Source organism: Gossypium hirsutum, chromosome D05 (assembly GCF_007990345.1).
Source record: "Gossypium hirsutum isolate 1008001.06 chromosome D05, Gossypium_hirsutum_v2.1, whole genome shotgun sequence".
Classification (NCBI taxonomy): domain Eukaryota; kingdom Viridiplantae; phylum Streptophyta; class Magnoliopsida; order Malvales; family Malvaceae; genus Gossypium; species Gossypium hirsutum.
Window position 1 is genome coordinate 24,109,787 of NC_053441.1, and position 16,978 is coordinate 24,126,764.

At 33.2% G+C, this 16,978-nt stretch overlaps 1 protein-coding gene across 2 annotated transcripts; it reads left to right on the plus strand.

Moving 5' to 3' along the window:
- Positions 1-3,895: 3,895 nt before the first annotated feature.
- Positions 3,896-15,243, plus strand: LOC107914054 (protein PSK SIMULATOR 1). 2 transcript variants are annotated; one of them, XM_016842777.2, is made up of 14 exons: positions 3,962-4,389; positions 4,654-5,264; positions 8,461-8,786; positions 8,919-9,011; positions 9,107-9,197; positions 10,640-10,733; positions 11,296-11,393; positions 11,586-11,655; positions 12,072-12,128; positions 12,255-12,301; positions 13,716-13,832; positions 13,993-14,069; positions 14,254-14,298; positions 14,382-15,243. In XM_016842777.2, the coding sequence occupies exons 2-14, from the start codon at positions 4,941-4,943 to the stop codon at positions 14,887-14,889; spliced, it is 1,947 nt and encodes a 648-aa protein (XP_016698266.1). In that variant the 5' UTR covers positions 3,962-4,389; positions 4,654-4,940; the 3' UTR covers positions 14,890-15,243. The 2 variants fall into 2 exon arrangements, with proteins under 2 accessions (XP_016698264.1, XP_016698266.1); XM_016842775.2 differs by lacking the exon at positions 12,255-12,301 and having other exon boundaries at positions 3,896-4,389; positions 12,072-12,175.
- The last annotated feature ends 1,735 nt before the right edge of the window (positions 15,244-16,978 follow it).

Consider the following 16,978-nt stretch of genomic DNA (forward strand, 5'->3'; position numbering starts at 1 on the left):
TGCCTTTGTTTCATTAGAATGAGCTATTTGTCTTGTGTTTGAAGGGTGAAACTGACATTTATGATTTTATAATAGATCGGGAATTTGAGTTTGCCATCCCCACATGGCTTTTGCCAAACTTCCTTTGTTCAATCTGTTTCAGTTTTTTGAGAAAGATTATCATTGATCATTTGGATGCTAAAGTTTGGCTTAAGCTAATTAATTATTTAATTGTTGAAGGCTATGTTGACGCATGAATAGAATACTTGTTTATTGTTTAAATATCATATGACATGTATTAATTAATTAATTAAGGTTTAATATCATTGTTAATCAGATGTTTTACGCACATTAAAAAGGTCTTAGATATCATTTCATATTATAGCAATTAGGAGTGCACTTAAACATTATTTATTTTTTATAAAAATTAATCAATTTATAATTTAAAAAATTATAAAAAATAGAAATAAATAAAATTTATAACATATATATAATCAAATTTCTGTTAATGTATATTTTTTTATAAATAATCAAATTTCTTTTAATGTATATTTTTTATAAATAATATGTTAAATATTAAAGTATTGCACCTAATAATATATTAATTTTTAAATGAATTCCATCCAAATTTCCCATTCAAATTCTTGATAAAATATGTAATGAGGGATTAATTAATTAATTATACATGGAAGATAACCTAATAATATATAAAAAAATCTTACACCAATCAAACTCATGATTTTTAAATGAATTCCATTCCAAATTTCCCAAATTTATTTATAAGCCCTTAACCTATCATGATTAAACACATTAGTTACAATTCTTTCACAATTTCCTACAAGAAAACTCATTTGTCATGCTTTCATTTTCATATGCTTATCAAATATAAGTATTGTATTAACCAAATCATTTATTGAAGTATTGTATTAACTATGATCAATATATTTTAAGTGGTACTTTCAAAGCAGCTTTTAATTTCTCAAAAAATTATTTTGCAATTATAATTAGCTTGATATGTATGTATGCATTACTTTGTGTGGATGGATCGTAATTAACTTCAAAATGCAATTGTCAGAGTCGTGGCTTCAGTTTTAGCTTTTGGGGCTCTTTGGATTAAAAAATTAGAAACTAGGAAGGAAATTGCTTCTCGCCCTCGTGTGAATCAAGATTATGAAAGAGAAAATTATATTAATAGTATTTTATATAGTGGTGACCAGCATTGTATTGATGTGATAAGGATGAGACCGATCGCCTTTTTTAATTTATGTGATACTCTTAGTAGGAATAATTTGTTACAATCATCTAAATCTGTCAATATTAGGGAGCAAGTAGTTATATTTTTACATATAATTGGTCATAATGTAAGGTTTCAAGTGATTGGATCTAGATATTATAGATCAACTGAGACAGTTCATCGTTACTTTAGGGTTGTATTGAGAGCTATTTTTAAATTGTATAGACTAGCTATTAGATTACCTGATGAGTCAACTCCTAGTGAAATTAGAAACAATCCAAGGTTTTATCCTTATTTTAAAGATTGTATTGGAGCATTAGATGAAACTCATATTCGTGCATCCATTCCACTTAGCATGCAAGGAAGATTTCGTAGCCGTAAAGGGGGGACGACACAAAATGTATTGGCTACCATTACATTTGATTTGAAATTTTCCTATGTTCTAGCTGGTTGGGAAGGTAGTGCACATGATTCTAGTATTTTAAGTGATGCACTTTCACGCCAAGGAGGATTAAGAATTTTGGAAGGTAATAATTATCATTAAATAGCAAATAGTTCTAGTAAGCTCATAACTTATTAGTATTAATTAAGTATTGTAAAATTGTAGGTAAATATTATCTTGCTGATGCTGGATATGACATCCGAAATGGATATATTACCCCATATCGTGTGTCCGATATCATTTAAAAGAGTTTAGTGCTGAAGGGCCTGAAAATGCAAAGGAACTCTTTAATCTTCGTCATTCATCATTACGAATCACTGTTGAACGTGTTTTTGAGATTTTGAAGAAATGGTTTCGTGTATTAGATGCTGAACCATTTTGGAATTTCCAAACTCAAGTAGATATAGTTTTGACTTGTTGTATCATTCATAATCATATAATGGTAGTTGATCCTAGTGATTTACTTAATCAAGGATTATACGAGGCGTCTGAGTCTGATTTGATAATACCAACTCTCACGGAGCGAGAAGAAAGAGAAGAAGCAAGAGAATGGTCTGCTAAAAGAGACGAAATTGCACAAACTATGTGGACTGATTATATGGCTAGAAATATTAGGTAGGTTTAGAGCTTAGGGTTATTGTTTCTATGCTATGTATGTTTTAGTATTAAAATTGTTTTTTTATTAATGTTGGTTGGATAATGATATTGAAATTTTAGTTTGTTGGATTTTGATATTATATCTTGAATTTGTTAGATATTGATTATGTTTTAAGCTTGTTGGATATTGAAATGATTAACAATGACAATTATTTAATGTAGAATGGGTAATGGCAACAAAGAAGTGACCTCCAAGCAATTTAGGTGGACAAAACCGATGGAACATGTTTTCCTTGAAATTCTAGCAGAAGAGGCCCAGAAAGGAAATAAGCCATCTAATATTTTCAAAGCAGTTTCTATTAATCTAGTTGTCGATGCTATTTCTGAAAGATTCCAAGTCCAATGCGATGCGAAGCATGTGAAAAATCATTTGAGGACTGTAAAAAACTAGTGGCAAATTATATGCAAAATTCGAGGTGAAAGTGGTTTTGGATGGGATGATAACATGAAAATGATCACATGTGATAAAGCGACATATGATGCAGCAGTGATGGTAATATATGTATATATATGTTGAGTATATTTCAATTGTTTTTTACTTGTTATTCTAATTGTGTATAATATCCAACAGACACACAAGAAGTATGAACCATTTTTGAATAAAAGCATTGATCATTATGATGAAATGACTTTGGTTGTTGGCAAAGATATGGCAACATGAAGTTTTGCCAGAACATTTGCTGACATAGATTTGGATGATGGTAATGAAGATTCAGTGCCTGTAGACTGCGACAATGAAGAGGCTGAAGAGGTAAGAACAAATATATATTCATCTGGCACATCCAAACGTAAAAGAAAAAATGTTCAAGAAAGTGTCGTTGATGAACAAATTAAATTTGTGGGTGAACAACTCGGCAAAATTGCTAATGCTTTGGAACAATTTACTGCGGATAAGACACCACAACTTTACGAACATGTGATGTCGATGGAGGAAGAATGATTTGATGATGACTTCTTGTGTTCTGTGTTTGATTATCTAGTGAGTCATGAATCCGATGTCAAAGCTTTTTTAGTTAAAAGTAAGAAGCATAAAAAAAATTTGGCTTCAAAAATTTTCTCAAGGTTGAAGATATTGATACTTTTATGTGGTGTAATATTATTTATGCACTTGGAGAATGTTGTTATTATGTGATGTACTACTAATTATGCATTTGGATAATATTATTAATTTATAGTATTACTTGTGGTTTCGAAGCTATTAATTTATAATTATTCAATCATTGTTTTTTATTTGTTTAACACAATTACAAATAATTTATTTGATATTGGTTGTTTTCAATTTATGACAATTAATATTGTAGCTTAATAATTGAGTATTATTATATATTTAATTTGATTTATTTAATTATAAATAAAATCTTTGTAATATATGTAAAAACAATTTAAAATATAAAAATTTATTAATATATATTATGAAAAAAAAACTTTTTCGAAAAATATTTTCAGAAAATCTGCCAAACAACAAAAAAATATTTTACACAGATTTATTCAAAAATAAATTATTTTTCAAAAATTATTTTCTGAAAAATATTTTAACAAACAGACTCAGAATTTATAAACAAATAATAAGGGAAAAATAAGCTGCCGATGTTTTTTCCCTAAGAAAACTAATAAAATGTGTTTTTTATTTTTATTTTGTTTTTCATAAGAGAGAGATTTTGCTTTGACCAATTCCTCAATTAGTCTCTTATATTTTTCTCTTTTCTTTCTATGATTGAGAAAAAGAGAGACTATTTGTTTGTTTGGCATTAACAGCGACGAGAGAAGCTGAGATGGAAGGCAGCTGCCTCTGACTCAAACTCTGACACACCCCTTCGGAACTGAAGTCTTCTCCCTATCTAACTTTCTCATTTTAATTTGAACATACATCTTATCTAGGATCTTCCCTTGTTTTTGCTGTTGTTACTGATCTCTTCATCTTAACATCACCATCGTTGAAAAAAAAGACCCTTGTACCTTACTCTCTCTCTTCTCTGGTAAAATTTGTCTGTTTGTTGGTTAGTGAACAATAGAACCCGGCATACCTTTTGATTTTCCTATCTTCTCAGATCCAACCCTTTGTCTATCTCCCCACCTGGTAAGCTTATCTTTTATTGTTTTTGGTTATATTGAACGATTTTTTTGATCTCAGAGTTCTGATTATTTTTGCTAATGGGTATTTGGATCCATTCTGGGGATTCTTTGTTTTAGTCAGCACAGCCGAAATCACTTTACTTGTTATGTTCCTAAGTTGGGTTTTGCATGTTTATTTTAGATGCTTTGAGCTAGGTTTTGTTCATTCTTCACTGCTTTATTTGGAATTTGTATTGATGAGTTTGCCTCTGTTTTTGCTGTTTTACAGTTTGGTGAGACTTGGTGTTAATGGACTGGAGCTTAAGTATGAATGAAAATTGGTACTCTGACTGCTTTGCTGGGACATGGGTTATCTTTAGGTTTAGACTGCTTTGATTCAATAAGTAGCTAGGGGCCCTATTAGTTTTGTGGGAAGTTAGCAGCTTTTATATTGTATCACTGCTTTGATAAAAATAAGGAAGCAGTGTTTGTTCTTGTACATACTTGAGGTTCTTGGCCTTTTATGGCAAATTTCAATCAATACTGAAGTATAAAAATTTCTCGTGATAAGCACAAATGGGTGGGCTTTGCTCGAGGAGATCCACTGTAGATAATGCTCCCTGTGGAGGCTTCCCACATGTTAATGGCCATATTGGTCAAAGGACTGGATTAGTTTTTCAGACCCGTGAACTTCCTGCTAAGATAAACGCCAAATCAAATCCCCCGCCAGCTGAGGATAATGCAGACAAGGTGTCTGGAGAACCGTTCTCCTTCCCAGAGATCAGTACAGCTCCATATGGGACAAGTGCAGATGATATCAATGATGGAATTCCTCGTTTGTCAAGGGTGCTATCAGATAAATCGAGATCAACAAAATCTAAGCAGGTTACTGCAGCAAAAGTAAGCTCAAATTCTACTTGTTCCCATACAAAATTTAGTTCCAATTTTCTGTTTTCTCCATAGGTGCTTATATTGTATCGGCATAGACTCTTTTCTTAGATTGCTTTATACTTATGTGAGGGCTTAGAGATGCTGGACTAGGTCTGGCTATTGTTGTCTGCAGTCCATTTAGTCACAGATTTTTCACTTGGAAGGATATTGATGCAGAAGGTGTTGACCAATTGCAAAAGGATATAAAGGTTTATATTCTTGAGGAGATGGGCCTGGGAGGTTATCTTTTCGTTGTCAACTGCTCCTGTTCTCTAGAGTGAGTTTGCATGATGAATAAAAGGGGTTTACGGCCTAATTCCTAGAGCTGTCATTTGTGTGTTAAATAAACTCCTCTTTAGTCAAACCCATATAAATGGGCTCTGTCTTTCCAAGATGATAAATGGCATAGTCACTTGTGGTTAAATAGGCTGTCTGTATTCCTCCCATCTCTTGGTCAATAGTCTTTTTGCTAGATATAGGACCGAGGATAGGCTTTGACTTTTGAAAACTATCTGAGTACAATTTGTGACAACATAGAATGCGCTAAAGGTGAAATTAGTTATGTAAATTAAAGACTAAGAGAAGTTACTAGGTAATTAGCAGATGCTGTTTTATTGTGCTGTATCATGTTGTCTGTAAGCTAGCTATCCTCAGCCAAGGGTGAAAGTTGAAATGCATGCCTTTTGGAAACTTCTTCTATGACCACATTAGCTGTAAGAATGTATGTCTGTTACTTCTTGTTTTCTCTATTATATATACTGCTTAGTGAACCTTATCTTGGTGCTTATGTCTAATTTCTGTATATGATCAGAGTGCGTTATCTCTAGATTTCACTGAGGCAAAGTGATGATTTTTTTTCCCAGTTTTGTTTAGGAAGAAGCTTGTAAATATGAAAGTATTACCAATTTTGGAATTTCTACGATCAAGGGTATGAAAGTTGTTTGTTTCCTTTTCAATTATGCATATGTGCACTAATTGAGATGATGTAAAGTTGCTTTACAATGATATTAATGAGACAAGCTAAGTTTATGTTGCAACTCTTGCAGTGCTGTGAGCTTAATTCTATTATATTTTTCCTTGTAGATCTATTATTGCACACTGTTCTCTAGGTGTGCTCCTTAGCGGCAAACAACAAAAGTGCCTCAAGGGCAAGGTGCATTTGATCAAGTGCATACCTGATCCACCTATTGTCTTTTTTTAAATAAGGTGATGGGCATATGCGCACGAGAAAAAAAAGAATTCGATTGAAGTTCTCTTTAATTATTTTATTTTAAACTTTTTTCATTAGGTGTAGTGTCATCAGTAAGAAATAGGATAATATGGAACTTCCTACTTATTAGTTGAGTATTCTTCAACAGACATGATATCTAAAGAAATGGTGCTTATTGGCCTACAAAAGAAAAAGAAGAATTTTATAAAAAAACTGGAGCACTTGTAGAGTTTATTGTTATAATAATTATATATTTCATATATACACACAAAGACACATACAAAAGGAATACAAATATGCTTATTGTGCTTTCACTTAGGCGAGCCTAGGGGTGTAATCAAGCCAAGCCGAAATGAGCCCAAATATGGGCAGGCTTGAGCTCGACTCGAAATTTGGAGCTTGATACTCAAGTCCAGCTTAATCGAATGTCTACTTTTAAGCTTGAGCCCGGCTTGAGATATAATCGAGCTTCTCAAACTAAATTAAGCTCATTTATCAATTTTCATACTCATGCTTGAACTTGAGCTTGATTATTCTTTTAAGTATTCAAGTTTGAGTCCGAGCTTGGCTCGTTAAATATCCTTAGGGTTAATAATATATACCAAGGGAATTAATGTAATTTAATAATATAAAAATATTTAAACTATATATTAAAAATGAAAACATCAATAAGGCTCGCTAGCCGTTCGAGCTGACTATTTCTAAGCTCAAATTTGGCTCGACCGATAGCTTGAGCTGCTTGAGCTCGGCTCAATATTACTAAACTGAGTTAGAGTTTTTTTTCGAGTTAAACTTGAGTAGCTTGTGAGCACTAGTGTCTCATGTACACCCTTAAGCAAGCTCTTTTTCTGTGCTTTGCATACCAGGCAATACAAGGTTTTGAGTGCCTAAAGTGTGCATTTTGCCCCCTTGTCTGGTTACATATTATTTTTGTTATGGTTGCTGTATTGATGCATGTCATTCGTCAAAGAAGCTTAAATTTTTATTATATTTTATCTTTATATTTTCTTTTTTTTGGGGGGGGGGGGTGAAGGGTGGGGTGGGGTTGGGGTTGGGGTACATTTACAACCTGTGATTATATGAGAGCCACACGACCATATGGTTACTTTGGAGTACAAATTAAAATATAATTGCTTAATGACTTCTTTGATGAAAAATGTCCGACACTTGATGTTGTGAAACTCATTATGTTTTAGTCATATTAACAAGCTACAGTTCAGGTTTTCGAATGCCCTTTTTACTGGCATTAACTCTTGCTTCTCTACCTAACCGTGGATTGTATCAATGAGATCTTTTTACTAACTGTCACACTTTAATGGAGATATTTCTAACCTTAATGACTGAAAGAATGGATAATATGATCTAAATCCATGAAAATTTTGTGTTTCAGATAGAAGTCAGGCTTTTCGGCAAATGCCGAAGCTTTAATCTTTTTCTATAATATAACAGACCAGGATATTGGCAATCATGATAACTTCCATTGTTTCTTAAATATGTTAAGAACTGATGGAATCTTTTATGCTTAATCATGGAAATGTCTAAGATTGTTTTATTTGCTAGGACTGAGATTGTTGGGGTGGGAAGAGAGATATGCTAGAAACCATTAGAATTGAAGCAGGTCGCCTCTGAACCATGGGCCAAACTCATATCATGATTGAGATTTTGTTTTTTATGAACAAATTTGCTGCTTTTCCGAATTTCATGTTTGTAGAGAGAAGTCAGGTTGATGATTATTGGTCTGTTACTATAATACTGTGGAGTGCGAATTCTTGCAGTATATTCACTGGTTATAGTATTCTGCCTACTAAATTGGAGCAGAGAAAGATACTTCTTGTTCTACTATTATCATTTTGTTTCTTTTATTGGGTTGCAGATTGCAGAAAACTTATTTGATATCGTCTACCAAATACACATCATGATTGTTGAAACAATCGATTTGTTGCTTTGGTTTTGCAGGTTTCTGAGGTTGGCTCTCTTTTAGGTAGAGCTGGTACTGCTGGGCTTGGAAAGGCTGTGGAAGTTTTGGACACCCTTGGTAGTAGCATGACAAATTTGAACCTCAGCAGTGGCTTTACCTCAGGGGTAACGACAAAAGGGAATAAAATAGCAATTCTAGCTTTTGAAGTTGCAAATACGATCGTTAAAGGTGCCAATCTGATGCAATCGCTTTCTAACGAGAACATCAGACATTTAAAAGAGGTGGTCCTTCCATCAGAAGGAGTGCAAAATTTGATATCAAGAGATATGGATGAACTCCTGAGAATTGCAGCTGCTGATAAGAGGTGGATAATAAATGCCATGTTGCTTTGAAAATGATTTTGTTGTTATACAGTTTGTTAATATCCTCTCTAATGGTGGTTAAATTTCAAATAATGTGAAAGTTTTGAACATTTTTTGTTATCCATTTCCAACAGGGAAGAGTTAAAAGTTTTTTCTGGAGAAGTGGTACGTTTTGGTAACCGTTGTAAAGATCCTCAGTGGCATAATTTGGATCGTTATTTTGAAAAGTAATTTTCCGGCTTGTTGCACTTTTTAAAGTGTTATTTATGACATTAGTGCAAGATTCTAAAATCTTTCATGCTGTGTCTTTTGTAATATTTAGGTTGGGTTCTGAGCTTACACCTGAGAAGCAATTGAAGGATGAAGCAGAGGCAATAATGCAACAATTGATGTCTTATGTTCAGTATACAGCTGTAAGTATCAGTTCCTACCATTATTCTGAGAAAGCTGCTTTTAGAAGTTGCAGTGTAAGATTAAATTGTTTAAAACCGAAATTTACATTCCATCTTTTCCTAAGCAGTAGAGAAAATATTTCTTTTTTCCCTTTATGTTTGGAGACATTGTATGAACCAAAAATCCATGTGGCAAATATTTTATTTCTGTTATTCTTTATCCTGCAAGGCTTCAGAAGTTTTCTTCTTAAATTATCTATTGCATTATTTTTTTTCCCTTTATATTTGGAGACTTTGTCTGAACTACATATCCATGCGGCAAAGTATTTTTTTTTTTTTAAATATTCTCTCTGTTGGTTTTTTCTTTTGAAAGGCTTCAGAAATTTCTTTCTTAAATTATCTATTACAATATTTTAAGTAATGATGATGCTGTTTTGTTCTATTGCATTTTAGTATGTGAATCAATCTTGCAATATGTTTAACACTGTTGAGGCTCTAGAATAAGTCGTGGGCATTCCTACCGTTGCAACATTCATAAAACTTGCTACCTATTCCAATTATTTGTTGATTCATGGCTTTGTTACGGAACTTTGTAAGAGTGATTTGCCAATGACAGTAATTTCCATTGGCTTGATATCGTCCTCTCTTCTCCTTATATAACACTTTTGTTGCTCCCATATTTTGCACCCGCTTCTGAAATTCTGTTTTTGCTGCTTTTCTTATTATTGCCTATATTGGATAATTCATAGTGGGTGAGAGAAATTTCGACCTCAAACGTTGGTGTGCCAGACAAACTGTAAAATATGGTGGTTTATTCAAGGATGGTAAAATAGTGTTCAATCCAAATCCAGTAAGGCTTGATTCTCAAGCTTTTAGAAAGGAATGATCGACCTACATTTTTTACCTTGGAACTTTTAAGGACCAATTGCTTCTTTATTTTTGCACTTTAATGCAGTTCTTTGTCTCATATGGCAGTTTTACCTCTTTAAAGTTTACTGTGACAATGTATAGTGCTTTATTTTTTTGAAGTATGAAAGAAATCTGTATCATCTCTTAATACTATACACTTTTTTCCCCCAATTTTAATGCACAAGTCAAGTATGACGTAGATCTCTAGCCTCCCTGCACTTTTAAGTTGAAAAACCAATTATCTTGATGATTCACTAATGGGGAATAATTTGCTATGTAGGCATATTTTATGAGAGTAGTTACTTTCAAAGGACATCTTAGAGAATTGTTAGTTTAAGCTGATTGGCTCTAGGAACAAAAGAGGATATAAATTCTATTTATAGCGGCTGATGGTACAGAGCTTTAGATTAGCTAAGATTGCTGAAAATTTTCTTGCTTTCGAATTTGCTGTTCTGATGCATTTCTTAAGAAAGAAGGCATATGAATAATGGTACAATTCATTGGTAATTTATAACTGATCTAATCATTTAAGGAGAGAACTGTTCTCTTTGCAGGAATTATATCATGAGTTGCATGCCTTGGACAGATTTGAACAAGATTATCGACGGAAGCTTCAGGAAGAGGATAATTCAACTGCTGTTCAAAGAGGTAACCTGTTTCTTGGATCTTTATTTTATTTTTTCCTTTTTGTGGCATTGTTTACTTCTGGATTAATTAGGTCTTTCTAATTTGTTTTCTTCATTAAAACAACGTGTGAACCCAAAAAAAAACTGCTGATATGTAAATAAACAATTTCTTTTTATGTATTTCCATTCAAACCAATATATGTTCAATTCAGTTTTATTTTTAAGAGGTTGTTAAGCTTATTCATGGCCCTTGGGCATGTTAGTGCTTTCTAGTGACATTTCGCTTGCACAATTTCTATGAGTGCATCCCATACTTATTTTGAATTTATTGGACCTCTCATATTTAGATTGGTGGATGCTACATTCCATATTTTGGCTGCCCAGCCTGGGATTATAACTTAGTTTTCAGAGGCCTAGGTTGAGTCAAACTGGATATTGTCTGTGACACTCTCGGCAATTATTTGCTGTCTGAGTTCTTTTAAGATTGAAGGTTCTTTACGACCAAGTTTTTCCTCCTTCCTTGGTAATTTTATCGGGTATGGCTAATTTTATGATGGTACTATAATTTTGATTTTTACATGCAGGAGACAGCCTAGCAATATTAAAAGCAGAATTAAAGAGTCAAAAGAAGCATGTGAGAAGTTTGAAGAAAAAATCTCTTTGGTCAAGGATTTTGGAAGAGGTACGAGTTAGTAAATTTCTATCCATTTTCTTTTCAGTATGAGCTCCTAAATGACTGTTAGTGTTCTTCATCCTTTTATCCTTTTCATGGATTTGGAGTCTAAACTATGCAAGCTTTTTGCACCTATAGTTGTTATTATTGAAGTTAATATATATTTGTTCTGAAATGAAGTTTTATATCTTATGTTCATAGGTCATGGAGAAGCTTGTAGATGTTGTTCATTTCTTCCACTTAGAGATTCATGAGGCCTTTGGCAGTGCTGGTAAGAATTTAAAACATTGAACTGAAAACATCTGGAAATGGTATTACTTTATGGTAGAATTTATGATGGTTAAAATATGTAGTTGCACTTGTTTATAAAACTTGAGCAAGGATGTGACTCGAGCAATTATCAAAGTTTTAATCAAGTATAATTTCTCTTTTGTAATTGGAAATTCTTAATTTCCTAAGTTTGAGAATGGGTAATGTTGAACTTAATTTCTATTCAAAGCTAGATCTACATTAGGTTATTTCCTTTTCGTTGTGCAAGGAAAGCTGTCTTCTTTTGTTGATTACATGTATTAAGATGGCATACATAACATTATTTCTCATACACATTTTCTATCATGCTTAAAAACACAGCATTTGCTATTTGTTCTATTTATGGAGGGGTATTGGTTTTTGTCTGTGACCTTGCAGGTGGTGATAAACCTGTTAAAGCTTCTGTTAGTAGTCATAAGAAGTTGGGATCTGCTGGTCTTGCATTGCACTATGCCAATATCATTACTCAAATTGATACCCTTGTAAGTTTAAGATTTTCTGCCTAATAATGGCTTTTCTTTACCTCTTCTGTTAGTAGTTATAAGAAGTTGGGATCTGCTGGTCTTGCATTGCACTATGCCAATATCATTACTCAAATTGATACCCTTGTAAGTTTAAGATTTTCTGCCTAATAATGGCTTTTCTAAGCAGTCATTTTGAGAGGACATATTGTCGTAGAGATTAAGGGTAGTGCATCTTTTGTAGTTCAAATTTTGGTTATACACTGCAGGAGCATTTCATGCATCCTTTTGCTATCCTTTCTTACTTATCGTGATTGAGATTTACAATAAAGTTCCAAACAAAAAGGAAAGGAAGAGTATTGTCATTCAGGGGATCAATAAGAATCAGGGAAAATGCTTTGGATAAATTGGAGGAGAACCAGCAACAGGCCTGATGAATTTATTCATTCAACTTGATAAAAGCTTTATAAGTGTTCTTGGTATTTTAGTAGTGGTATCCTACATTTGTTTAGAGCTTCTTGGGGACTTGTGAGCCTTATATTCAGGGTGTGCATATAAGCAAGTGGTTCTAGGTTTGATGCTTTACATGATCCAACTGAAACAAAAAGAAAATCATGAATTGCTTTTGCAAGCTCTATGGCTATGAACATAAGAGACGCTAACCATTCTCTCCACTAGTGTTGTACGTATAACAACTAAGCTATTTGTTCCTCTTCTACAATATTTCACATGCAAAGATAAGAATTTTCTCTTCTCCAAACTAAAGAATATCTTTTTGCTGCTTTACTTTCAGAAATGACTACTATGCATCTTCTAAGCATTTTGATGATTCTATACCTATTGAAAGACCTTTTTTTAATCATAAAGACATCTGAAACTTTCTCAACCATAATATTGTTATTAGAGAATAGATAATGAGTAAACAAATAACATTCATCTTACAATTTGGTTATTGTGCATTGACTATTATCTGAAATTAAGAGGTGGTTCTGGTTACCCTCACTAGCCTATTTATATGTGGACTTGGTTGTTTTCCCCCTTCCCAAGGCAGATAATCCTTTAGGGCATATGATGAATGTGCACCAACTAATATATTGTTTAGTTCAATCCATGCGCAGAACAATGTTTAACATGCTATAGATTATACAATGAAAGCTCAGCTATTCAACTTCTTTTTTCTTTTGAAGTTGTTTTCTCTATTTTTCTTTTGAAACTTGCTAATTAATAAGAAATTTTCTATATTGGTGAGGAATGTGGCTAGGGAATTATTAATGATTTTCTTTTTTAGCATGGCTTGGAAAAACAATGATAGAGGGGATGATGTGTAAGCTTGGTCAGAGTCCCTATGTTCTTTGTTTCTTCTAAACCAGTTTTGTGGGATTTTCTTGTGGAACTTTATAAAGAACCTGATAATCTTGTCAAATAGGGATATACTGGAGTTTTAGGCAACCCCTTTTCCATTCCTTCCTCTCAAAGCATAGGAAAAATTTTGAGGTACATTTATTCTTATATTCAGTAATAAGAGGGGGATTTTGATAAGTTAATTTTTCAATGTACTCAGGTGTCTCGGTCAAGTTCTGTGCCCCCTAATACGAGGGATTCATTATACCAAGGTCTACCGCCTACAGTAAAGTCTGCTTTGTGGTCCAGACTGCAGTCATTTCAGATAAAAGAAGAGGTGCTAATTTGGATAATCTTGATGCATGATATATTACTTACCTACTTGTTCATCTATTGTTCACACTAACGTTGGTTCGAAGATTCCGTTACCCTGTTGCTTATTGTTGGAAATATTTACTCCTAATATGCGACTGACAAATTCTCCAATTTCTTTTCAGCTGACTGTCCCACAAATCAAAGCTGAAATGGAGAAAACATTGCAGTGGCTAGTTCCCATTGCCACTAACACAACCAAGTAAGCATCTTACAGTACCCTATTTTTGTGATAGACTTTTTGTTGTTTCTGTTCATAAGGCATGGTTGGGATACCTTCTCTGCAGTTTTTAGAATGAAGCTGTTGCCCCCTAGTTTCTATTCTTCTAAGTGTATTTTCCAATTACTGATCCTTGTTTCTATTGTTATCAATTTGTTCCAACTAGAGCTCATCATGGGTTTGGCTGGGTTGGAGAATGGGCAAGTACTGGGTAAGATCTGTATTTATGTATATTTTTTCTCTACTTGAAGTTAATGCTTTTTGTTGCTCAGCTTTTATGAACAAAATTTTCAGGTCTGAGGTGAATCGTAAACCTGCCGGCCAAACTGACTTGCTCAGGATTGAAACGCTACACCATGCGGACAAGGAGAAAACTGAAGTTTATATTCTCGATTTGGTAGTGTGGCTTCACCATCTTGTTACCCAAGTGAGGGCTTGCAATGGCGGAATCAGGTCTCCTGTTAAGTCTCCAATTAGGTCCCCTAATCAGAAGATGGTTCAACTAACTCAGAAACCTACATCACCAATGTTGACGGTCGAAGATCAGGAGATGCTTCGAGATGTTAGTAAGAGGAAAAACACACCTGGAATAAGTAAGAGCCAGGAATTTGACACAGCAAAAACTAGGTTAAGCAAGCACCATAGGTTAAGTAAAAGTAGTAACCACTCTCCTACAAGTGAAACTAAGAAAGATCCCTTCCCTATTCGGAGGCTGTCTTCAGTTCCTTTCATCGACTTTGATATTGACCGGATCAAGGCATTGGATGTCATTGATCGAGTTGACACACTCCGGAGTTCGTAATTACATGTTGAATTGAGATTCCTTTGCAAAAGAAGAGGCCTTTTGCTTGTGTAAAGAGTCCATCTGCTGCTCCATTTTCCCATTTGGCGTCCTAAACGCTAAGTGGTTGGCTATATTTTTGGTGAGTTACCAGCAGTTGGTGCTGTGTGACACAAGCTGTTAACTATTTTTTCTTTTTGCATGTGAAAAGTTAAGGGGGTGATTAAATGAATTGTTCAAGCCTCGAAATCAAGTGAAATTAAACTGTTTCAGAATTAAACTGAATTCAAGGCTATAGTTAGTTTTCTCTTTAGTTCTATGTGTACAGAATATTTTATCACAATAAGTAACAATTTCTGCTCGTCTTTCCTTTTATAGATGGTAGTAATTTCCTTCTTAATGGTTCTCTGATTAGTTTACCTGATGAACAACACATTACATGTTTAAGCCTTCTCGAACTCAAGCTGAGCATGCATGTCCAAACTAGGTACTTATTTGCAAGGTTGTTAAAACTGGACTAGGTTGGATCCGGGATTGGTTGTTACAGAATGATATAGAGCTATGAAGCCGTTCGGGTGTACCAGTTTAGAGTAAGGGAAAGAATTATTTGGCCCATGAATCAATGTGAACCAGTTGAATCAAAAAAAAAAATTAATTATTTTTTTATTATTTTTAATATATTTTAATTTTTATAAATTTTTAATAATTTATTTAATTGAAACAAGGTTGGTGGTTTGATTGGTTTAATTATTGACTCGGTTAATGTTAGTTATTAATTATTTGTTTGAGAGAGTTGAACTAAAATATCAGGGTATGTTTTTGCTATATAATGGTATGGTATCACTTATAAGTGCTATCTTTGATTGATATGAACCAGCCATTCGTTAGATGTGATGATGTGGTTGTATGTGGTAAGGTTAAAAGACAAAATACAATATGCTCTTGTTTGGAGGAAAAGCGTTATGAGCCAATTTAACAACATCAAGCCTTTGATTTCAAAGCCGAAAAGGGAGACCTTATTTTCTCATCTCTTTCTAAAACTAGCCACCAAGGAGAGAAAGGATGCAACGTCGCTTGATCGATATGAGCCTTTAACTCATGCCGTCATTGCCTCGACCATTGGGCTATTCCACACTCACTTGTTTTTTTTTTTGACAATACGATACGTGCTTTCAATTCTAATCATATCTTATTCTGTTTCGTTGAGGTTGACCCAGTTTTTATTATTATTATGCTTGTGGTGCTCCTCGGTTGTCCCTTCATGTGATCTTATTTTGCGGATGGTGTTACTAGCTTCGATTTTGTTTTCAAGGATTCGAGTTTTGATTTGATAGTTTTTTTGTTTTCGAGGATTCGAGTTTTGATTCAATAGCATTTGAGCGGTGAGATTTATTCTGTTATCATGGAATTTTTTTTAACATCTGCTTTGTTTGAAGTCTTTTAATAAAAAAAAAAATTTGTCAACTATTTGTCTATCACTACCAACTAGAATAGAAATAATGTAAATGTATAAACTAGAAGAGAAATAAATGCAACATTCATAGGGCAATTAGGCTTATAGTAGAAATATATATATTAAATTACGATACATGGGAGTGAAAAAATTATATAAAAAGTTTATTAATAGTTTATATAAGAATAAAATGAAGCATCAGTAGTAATACTAATTCTGAATGTTTATAAATCATAGTATATTAGGTTAAGGTGAGCTTTTCTTTTTTATCAATTTTATGTAAAAATATAAAAAATACTTTTATAATAATATAATTTATTTTATAAAAAGAATGAATTTTTAATTATTTTTCAATTGAATTAATATCTAATTAACTCGTGATACTAACTCAATCGTAGATTTTCAATATATAATATGTTATGTTATATCATAAAGCCCAAAAGTAAAAAATGTCTACAAAAGATATTATAAAACATCTAATGCATAGTTAATATGAAGAAAACAAAAAGGAGACTTTAACACTGCAAAGAACCAGGACAAGATAACTTGACACAGTCAGAATGAGACAAAAAGAACAAATGAACAAAATAGGAAGATAAACCAATCTTGAGCCACCTTCGGCCACAAGGCTAAAAAAATTGTCACGTGAGAGATGAT